The 10755-nt window shown below is 37.2% G+C and overlaps 1 protein-coding gene across 1 annotated transcript; it reads left to right on the top strand.

Moving 5' to 3' along the window:
- The first annotated feature begins 893 nt into the window (after positions 1-893).
- LOC100369500 (hematopoietic prostaglandin D synthase-like) lies at positions 894-4940 on the top strand. The gene is made up of 5 exons (XM_002730874.4): positions 894-1118; positions 3032-3124; positions 3673-3788; positions 3981-4091; positions 4655-4940. Exons 1-5 carry the CDS (start codon positions 986-988, stop codon positions 4817-4819), a joined length of 618 nt encoding a protein of 205 aa, XP_002730920.1. The 5' UTR covers positions 894-985; the 3' UTR covers positions 4820-4940.
- The last annotated feature ends 5815 nt before the right edge of the window (positions 4941-10755 follow it).

The following is a 10755-nucleotide window of genomic DNA, read 5'->3' as shown; positions in this document are numbered from 1 at the left end:
ATCAATATACATAACTTGATAAACAAAAACACCAAATTAGGCTTCATTTAGTTCCCCTTTAAAGAAGAAAAATGTTGTCTATGACTGAATAACTGGAGATTAAATCTTGGTTTGTTGGCAATAATTTCGTTCCAACAACAGCGCGATACAAAACGTTGCTTAGCGATAACCTTACGCGTTGCCCACGGCACGTGGACTATTGATTATATATATATATTTCAAGTAGATGACCTTTATCTTGCCTGAATTTTGCAGAGTCACCGTGATAGCATGGTCCCCCTGCGACATCTCCGTAAACCCAGGGAATAGTTTGTACGAGAGAAATATACCAACATTTACGCCTGAAATGATAAAAAAATACTAAATTATTATTGAGTACAAAAAACATTCAATCCATTTACTAAACTTATTTAGAGAAACGTGTAATGTGTTATTTTTTGTTGTTGACGGGATACAAAGGGTATATATTGTCCACCACATGAGGTAAACTCATCCACATGTAATACGATAACAAGGTGTCGTTACTAGTTTGAGTTTTAAAGGGCGATTGTTGCCGGTTGTCTGTTCGATATGGAACTCATAGCGACATATACAACGCGTGTAAAATACATTCATTGTTCACATGGAATTCGAACACGCGCTGCGCGACGACCGCCTCCTGTTAAATTATGGCTGGACATGGTCTTACTACGTTTATCATGCACCCGGTATACGGAGATTTCGGCTTGGGGAAACAGTAACAGCTTAAGTAGTAATGTGCAAACAATTCCGATAGCCCGGTATCATTCGGACTTTGTTACACGGTTGTGTAAGGTGGGACTATCACGTGACCACAAATCAGCACGGTCATATGGTATAATAAGTAGATGTTGGAATATACATTTGAGTAGCCACTGCAGCACGAACCTTATTCATGCGATCGTATACACCAGCCATCATTTGCGGCACATCAAATTCCCACGCAGATTAAGCAGTCTAAATAACCATGCCTACCTACAAGTTACATTACTTCAACCTCCAAGGCCGCGGGGAGATCATTCGCTTGGTGTTCGCTGCAGCGGGCGTTGAATACGAAGAAATACAATACGAGTTTAAAGACTGGCCTACAGTTAAAGGCAGTAAGTCAATACATACTTATGCATTTTTTGCATATAGAGGGCACACATTCTATCGCTATGTGTATTCGAGGTAATCTTAATCTATTCGCCTTGGAGACACATTTCGCATCTAGCAAAAAATAAAATCATTTTTTTGTAAAAGCCACGAAGCAGGTGATCGAGGGATGTTGTGATATGAAACCCATACATGATAGTGTTATACTCAAATACCGCTGTGGTTAAATCTAAATAACGCGATATATAGAGGAACTGCTTTGGAAAATCGAAGTCAGTGGAACGTTATTTTCATACACATTTCGTTTGAGCGTAAAGCGAGCTAGAATCTATTCTTGCCGTGTATGTTGCTGGGTGACCTTACTCGCGCATGCGCTTGGTTTGTTCACATTAAGGTGTCGTCTGTTGCTTGATCTCCCGATGAACGAAATTTTGATTTGGGATTCGAGTTTCTCAAATTTTGGCAAGGGAAATTGGATCCTACGATAATTGGAGAGAGGAATGAATTGAGAGAAATTATTCACTCCCAGAAATTAACAACGATGCTACAGCCTCTGTCAGGGTGTTTAGAGAGCAAAGCCACAGTCAGCTGGCGCACGCGTGATAATAAATAAAAAAAAGCGATATTTACTATATGAGGGCCGCCATCGTTAATGCGGCATAAAACTAAATAAGAGACAAATTGTGAAACGCGTTTTTCAGATTCCTACAAATCAGGACAAAATGCCAATCTTTCACAGAAATACGATCCAATGGGGGGGGGGTAATATAAAGGCAACCGAAAATTCGGCCGAATTCGTATTTTTTGTGTGGAAGAATCCCTTAAATACGAACACCAAATTACACGAAGAACACTTTCCTGGGGTATTTGAAACAAACATTTGTCATTCCAGCTCAGCAGCCAATCAGCGACGGCCTTACAGTTAGATGACAATTTCGGTTTCGAAACATCGAAATCGATATACCTTAATATATACCGCCGCCTCTAGTTACAAAGCGTTTTTTATGACGTGATTGGGTGACACTAAGGCCATTCAAAGCGTCGATATCGAAGATTATGGTTTTAAAAGATCTCACTCTATTCCTGCTGATGAACGACTATATACACAACCAAATACAGTGATCAATTTCAATGACATTGTCGACATATCCTCGTGCGGACATCCGGGCATTTTCACCGCCTTGCAACCATCACGGTAAAAACAAAGACCGAAAACTCTAGCGAAAACTGTACTTTAGGGTGGTTGCTGAGACTCTGCTGAACATGTGCAACATAGATAAATTTGGTTGTTCAGGATTATTTCAAAGTTGAGTTTGTGCTGTTTTCTCGACCCTAGCTGTTTTCACCGGTTCTTCGGCCGGTGTTCCACAGCAGCTCACGCAGTGCTCATAGAAATGCATTAGAGGCGGCGTCACTAAATTTTGCACGAGGGGCGAGATCTGAATAACCAACCTTGCGCCGAATGCGCGGCCTTTCTACGGCCTCCAGGGGTATACTCCACCTCAGCAAATCGCTATTTCCTGCATTTTGAGGGGCAAATTTTTACACAAAGGATTTCAGCTTTTTTTTTCGAGGGGCGATTGCCCCCCCCCCCCTCGTGTCGCCGCAACTGTACATGTCAGAGTGGTGCGCGCCTTAGCAACATAGAAAATTCTGTGGCGTAGCTTCACCCCCAAGAATAAGTCATGTTGATATCAAAAAAGCGTTTTATCAGTAAGAGGGCACATTTTATATGAATAGCAACAGTATGAACAGAACACTCAACACATAGTAGTGACAACTGATATTTTCATTCGAAATTTGTCAATACACGTACGTATAATTTATAAAACTTTTTTTCTTTCATTTTCACATAGCTAACACGACTTACAAAAATGTTAAGTGTTTTTGTCAATACTGTATTGTACTTTGATTACAGATTTTCCTTTTGGAAAGCTTCCTTGTCTTGAAGTCAATGGGGATTATCTACCGGAATCCAATACAATTGCTCGTTATCTCAGTAATGAGTTTGGTAAGCAGTTATCAAATCAAGCTGGAAAAAACCGGCCTGCAAATTCAGGAGACAGGAAATTCAGAAAATACGCAGCCAAAATCCCTTAAAATCTAGCATAATTTCTAGCTTTTTGTAGTCATAATCACCGTAATTTTCAGATGTTTTTGTAATTTTAAGTCATCACAATAATGCATGGACATTATGACAATTTGTTGGCGCTATTCGCATGCGCTTAAGCGGATAAATACAACCGTTAGTCAATTACGTGGCATGACCTTTGTTCATTTTTTACCTTTTCTTTTTATGGCGCAATGTTTCCCATTTTACACCAGTTTTCAATCATACAACTTTATTCAAACCGGATATAACCCAGTGTCATTTCTGATTATTGAATAATCAGCTGTCTGATAACCATTATAAAACCGGTATATTCATGAAATAGATATTCTTCATACATAAATCGAACTTGGATTTACCATAATCATAATGATGAAACAACACATTTAACTGATACAATTTTATTCCTGCAACAGTGGTCCTTGAATATGTGTTAACTTCGTTTATAGGATTGGCAGGGAAAACGAAATGGGACAAGGCCCGTGTTGACATGATTACTGACGCCTTAGTTGATGTAACTGAGGCGATTTTTAGACGTTTTCAAGAGAAGGATGAAAAAAGAAAGGTGGGCAGACACAAGCTGTCAGTATGTGCATGAGCACAGAGTCATGCAATATCAAAAGAAGTTTTATTGACAATCTATCTTTTCCATTGAATGAAATACACTTCGATATTATTGACTACGTCAGTAAAGCGTAGGATAGAGTAAGCTGATTTCTAATGATCAATTTCCCGCATGGCTGTAATTATTTTAAAGGCAATATTACTTGAGGAGATAGGAACAAAGCTTGCACCAGAGTGCTTTGCGTCACTGGAGAAAATACTTGGTGCCAATAGAAGAGGAAGGGGTTTCTTTGTCGGTGAAGCGGTAGGTGTGACATTCTTACAGCGGCTTGCAACACAAAACTGCTTTTTTTTCAAGTTAGGACAGTGATCCATTTAGAAGAACGAAATATTTTCATTTGTTTCGCCAAATATTATTCTTATCATTCAATACTTTATATCGCGTTATTCATTTTACATTGCTGAGTGGATTTTAAACAAAGAAAAATACTGCTTATTTAATTTGCTATTGTCTCAAATGCATGTACGGTACATAGGTGTGGTTTCTATGACACAATCATAATCTTTCAGTTCAAGCGAAATCATGTAATACGGCTAGAATACTATTATAGGCTGTAATTGTACATAGTAATTACACAGTTCATTGTGTTTTTTGAATGAATTTCATATACCGCATACCAATCTAATTTTCATCTCTTATGATTTTTTCATAATTATTCATAATTGTTTAACAATTAAAATAAGTATCTACGTACACGTATCAGCGGTAAATATCCACAAGCGAAGTATTTGGTAGATCACGTTGCAATGTCTTCTTCAACTATATAAAATATTTAGTAACTGTAGATATTTGGTATTTTATTTCAGTTTACAAGGGCTGATTTGTATTTCATTAACACTGTCGACGCTGTGACACGGCACTACCCGGATATACTAAATTCTACGCCGATGCTGAAATCGTTGTACGACCGTGTTCGAGCTGCTCCAAAGATTGCTGAATATATCGAGAATAGAGCAAACACTATTATATAAAACTTCCTGTATTCAATTCCTTGTTCAGGCGGCAGTATTTGTTCCTCCATTGCTATAGTTTGAAATAGTATACATAAATAACTCTATTTCTTATGCATATAAATGCGTATCTTTCCACATATCTATCACTTTTGAGATTTATTAGACCTTCCGTATCGATGGAATATCGATTAGATTTTTATCTTCCAAAATAATTTACACACAAATTGCGTCTTTATTACAATGTCGACGAGCATATCAACTTACAGTGTGATCCGATCAAGCGAGAAGGGAGAGCACTCCAAAACGCCGATGACTTCACGGCTAGAAATTTTGAATATAAAAACCTCCCAGAAGAAAGTTCATTGTCGACATATTATAGCTTCGTCCACGCTCAAATCAAGCTATTCTTTGCATATACTAGTATTTTCCAGGTTAGAACGCATTGAAGGTTCATCCCTGTACGCAAATTGCTGATTGACTGCAATGATGGGCGTTGCTTAGGACGATATAATACGAGGCCTTTTATGGATATATGACTGGTCGAGATAACTTCACCTTCGTTCTAGCCTAGAACAATTAAACTGTATATAGCTGATAACACTAACAGATAATCTCTAGCCCTGACGTCATTGACACTGTGGGCATGTCGCCGTGGGAACTTTGCCATGCACTTACATTCCCATGTTGTGTGGCATCGTGACATCGGGTTCGTGGTTTCCATGGAACCAGCTTTGCAGTGCATTATAAATATATATATGATAGACAAAGTAAACGCTTGTTTGTAATACCATATCTTATCATCGGACTTTACACCACAGTCGAAGTACAGTAGACGTATTACGTGACCATGAATCAGCACAAGTATTAAATGAAAATGTTGGAAACTACATTTAAAAATTGCTGTACTGTTTTTTTTTTTTTAGTTTTTTTAGTTTTTTAGTTTGGGCACACTAGCGTGTCAACACATAATTTGGACACAACAAATATTCTGTCTTGATTCAACTTCACGATACGCGAAGTAACTATGACTACAGTCGTAAAAAGGTCATCAAGTACGAGGACATTCAATACGAGTCGAAAGGCTGGTCGAAAGAAACGAACAGTAAGTACAAATTCGAATAACAGTTTACCCACACCGCAGGGACAATGGATATTGAAAGGTGCTAAACCACGGTCTGTTGAGTTTAATTAAACAATCTTTGTATACTAATGCATTAGTACAATTAGTTCCCTAAATGTAGGTCTTATATATCTAGCGCCCTCATTTGCAATAGGTACAAGTTAATTTGTTTTTGTTTTGTTGAGGAGGGGGGGGGAGGCTTTCGTCACTCGCGTTATTTACATGATCCATAGCAAAATTGCATATTAATTAATTATTGCTTAGTGATTTTTCCTAAAGTTTCTGGAAAATAATTAATTTCATAATATGAGGTTATTACGAGGATGCCTCATCGTATGCAGGAAGACAGTACAGCGAAGTATCAACCGACGCAGCGATACTACGATATTATTGTACATCTTTCCTCCTAATGACATATCTTGGGAATGCCGACATTGAAAAAGTTTAGAACAGAATCAGCAAACTTCTTTGTATGGAGTCCGGTTAAACTCCGGTGGCAGCCACGTGTGTTTATATCATTAGAGGACGCTTACGCGTGTAATCATTCCATATTTGGAATTCGCATTTCCTAATATGGTAGGATGCAAATACCCCGTAAAAAAAAACGCAAAATTACGACATGCTATAACTTATGGCGTTACGGTGACAGATGTATAATAATACTCATTATTGCTTGATAACATGCAAATCAGAGACCATTATTTAAGCGTACATCCCCGTAGGCAGTGAATATGCGTGCAGTGGCAGCTTGAGAAGGAAAAAGTCTGCATTTAAGTCAGGACGTCGTAGAAGCTTGTATGCAAGTTATACGCTGTAAGTCCAGAGTCAAACGACATAGAACACGTTGATCAGGTGATTTTTCAAATAAAAATGACTTAATGTGAAAGCGTCATATCTAGCTTGTTATTAAAAAGATACTCGCACAAGTGGTAAACTATTATATATTATTGGGCCTGTCTCGCACACATATACTTAGAACGTTAGAGAACTGACATACGATCTGCACAGTAAATACTTATTGCAAAGACACGAGTGTACGTATATTTCATCACGGGTAATGACATGTGTGGCCTCGTGAAACAGTCTCGAGGGTTAATAGACTTATACTAGTGGCCGAATAAACCCATGCAATATGTGTTTTATAACACATCACCCACTCATACTCGTACTATTCATCAACACATGATTCATATCATCACGTTTCAGTATGAGTGGAAGCATTGTCTTTGGAATAATAAAGATTTTAATTCGTAACATTTTGTATACGTTCACAATATGTGGACTTTTATTTGAACACGCAATCTAAATATATATATATATATCATTATTTAACTGTGTCAGGTTCTAATAGTTGTGGATATTAACTACACAACTATGAAAGTTACACTATTGTTGCTATTTTGGATTTCTTGATGGGATAGAACATTAACAGGCACGACGGGTGAGTTGATAAGATCGTTGAGAATGTGTTCTGACGATAAACTGAGCTTGCCTTTCTTGGACGACGTCGTTACGTATGATATGCTAGCTGGCTGAGGTGAACTACCTTGGATCTCAGTAATAAGATCACGACTCATTTCTCTCTATAGCATCCTATACTTCTTAATATGCTGGACTCGGATTTATGACCATTCACTCCCACTATGTCGTGCCTCGAACCCGCTGCTTTCTAGAGCTTCCCATGAGAATTAATAACTTTCATGGCGCAACTATGGTAATATAGTCGATACCACGTGACACGGATTTTAATAATGGGTAGCGTGAAACTAACGAGAAGAGGTGAAATCGCCTCCACCCACTATTCACTGAGTGTTGAATACGATAGTTATTGAATGATTGCACACAATATTCTTCAATGTAATTATCCGCACACTATTCTGCATCAATGTTAGATGACGGTGGAGAATAGAAGAAACAGAGAGAAAAAAAATCCGACGTAACATCCGGCCTGTTATTCAATGAGACCAAACTAGAATTGGGTAGTAGGGTATCTGTAAATCAAAATATGTTGCACTTTATTTATATATCATGTCACATATTTCCACGTATACTTATTTCATTATGTGATTCAAGATGGCTGTTATCAGCCCATCAAGAGAGAATAAATATTTGGCATTGACGGCATTTCGTTTTTTTTCAAGCGCACATTGCTTTATTTTTCTCCTAAAAGCCCGTGATATACAATCAACACGCAAAACATTTTATTGATCTATTGAAGTATGGATAAACAAATAATTGAAATGTTTACAATTTTTGCCGGAAACCAATATGGCAGCGAAATCACGTGACTGTCTGAAGGAGTTCAATGTAGAAATGCAACATCATAAATTTCACCTCAATCGGGAATCTATAAGGCCAGTTTAAAGCCATTTTCTGTTTAGAAGACGCCCATTGTAGCGGCCAAACCACTTGATCAAGCATAAAGGGCTTTTACAAAAAAAATCGAAGTTGAATATGACGAGGAAGTTTTGTTAACATATCTTTATTTTCACGTAATCATTGTTCAATAAATGTTTCATTTTCTATATAAAATTGTATTACAATAAAAATTGTCATTCAAATTTTTCATTTGACAATTTAAAGTACATGCTTTCAGTGTAAAAGTGTCATATGATGTAAGTGTTCACATTGTTTAGTATCCAATTAAATAATAAATGAAGGTAAAACATCGAAGAAAAAGTTAAACATTTATTTGTAGATCATCACTGAATCCGTTTTGCATATTGAATATTCTTCAAAGCTACGCAGTAGGCAGTGTGTACTATTGCGAGAGGTTATGTCATCTACGTAATAGGTTGTGTCGTGACGTAGTAAAACGGATGTGCTTGACGTTAGGGTTAGGCTTGTAAGTTGAACAAGTACAAAGATTACAGTCGTCGTCTGTATATGGCAATAAGTAATACGTTGCATCCAGAGTAATTGTTGAAATTTTTAGTCACACATAAATCCATAAATCAGTGCATTTGGATGATGATACTCCTTCCGAGATGTTGAATGGATGTGGATTTAGCAGTAGGTACGTCAGCAAAAACTCCTGCGGCAAATCCGACTACCACGACCCGCCGTGTGCCAAAAAATGGGAAATTATAAGTGTACGTGTTAACTTGAAGTAATCGTTTTCTGAACTAACTAAAGAATGTGAAACATATGTTCTAATATATTAAATAGACAATCAAATACCGATATATCCATGGAATATAGGGATAAAATAGCGTATATACTTGTGTTTTCAACATTACTCGAGAAATAAGAATGTATAAACTAATAAAAATGAAAGGAATGGAAATCAAAGCGAATTAATATTTTTCGTTATCTTGGATCAGATTTGCTGGTATTCTTATAGGTATACCATGGAGACAAAATCGGGCTTTGGTTTTCATTTAATTATGTTGTGCTTCGTCCCCAGAATAATTACTTGCGGTTTGCTTAGTATGTGCAAAAGACATTATATAGGCAATATACAGAGACATATAACTGCATCCCGCCTGAATATTCCACAACTGGTTGCAACTGACATTAGAACCTAATAAATATGCTTACGATGGACAAATCTTAGATCAACGACGTTACTATATAGCACATTGTTAACATTAGAAAAAGTGAGTAGAATGCCTTATATCGAGAACGGGTGACCCAAATGGAGTTAACAGTCGATTGAAGTCGATGTAAGTGTATGATATCTTTATCCGTTGATTTTCAAAGAAAAACAAGTCTGTGACAAAGTACATAAATTAGATACATAAACAAGTAGATTGTAAACATATTTCGTACATCGTATTTTTAAAAGCAGGTTGCAGAAACAACTGGAGAAAGTGTTATTCTGCGGTTGGGGGTTTGTTGTGCATCTAGAGGTTTGGGTAATAGACAACGACCCACCAAGAGACACTATTCTATTCTTTTGATTTTTGCCGCAATTGCATGACCCTGATTGCGCTAGAGTATATAGTACGTGCGTTATCGCATACTGAGCCAGCCATAACGTACATATTTCCAGAAAGTAAGTAGCCGAATTTCAATATAACAGCAGTTTACCTGATTCCCGAATTACTCTTTCTTCTACGATTTCGCAATAATATACTGCACCGATTAATAGACATAGACTTCAAATAAGTTCCTTTTGAAATCTAGATCTGCGCCACGTAGGGGTGGTTTATCTAAGAGAAAATAAAAACGGAGGTTTTTTATCAGAATGGCATTATTGGAACAATTAACACAGTGACACTTTTCTTTGTTTTCGAAAGTGTATGCAGTTCGAGTAGTGGCACGTCTCAAATAAACGAATCTAAGGTTCTCCATCTTCAAAAATAGTTAACTGTAGATTTTCAGAATATTGAATTTTCATATTGAGTTTTTGCACCATCTTGTTACATGAATGAATGTGTTGACCCTCCATCAAATAATATTATATTACTATAGTTATTTCGGTATATGTGGATATTTGAGCAAGTGCTGTATTCAGTAGCACAGAGCTTGGTCCCCCATCATTTTTTGTTTTGACGAGTTTGCTTGAGTTGGGGCGTCTTTTTTGTATTATTTGTTGTTGACGTTAGAGATTATCGTCACGTTGATAAGTGCTTAAAGACGTGCAGTATTTCCTGTTACATAAACAAATCTAACAATTCCATGGCAAAGTTCATAACTATCATTGACGAATTGCGAAACCTCCTGCAAAGATATGGATTTTGCTTGTTTTAGGGCTGCTAAATATGGAATTCGGTTTTGGTGATGTTGGTTTTTTACACGCTCGCTTGTCGCCAAAGTTACGGCGAATATATCAGGATATTTGGACCACTCGTCATTCGATTTGATATACATCAGTTTGTATGTAATATTT

The sequence above is a fragment of the Saccoglossus kowalevskii genome, chromosome 19, assembly GCF_978046115.1.
Source record: "Saccoglossus kowalevskii chromosome 19, keSacKowa6.1, whole genome shotgun sequence".
Taxonomy (NCBI): domain Eukaryota; kingdom Metazoa; phylum Hemichordata; class Enteropneusta; family Harrimaniidae; genus Saccoglossus; species Saccoglossus kowalevskii.
Note: the sequence above shows the minus strand (reverse complement) of the source record. Positions and strands in the feature narration are given on the sequence as shown.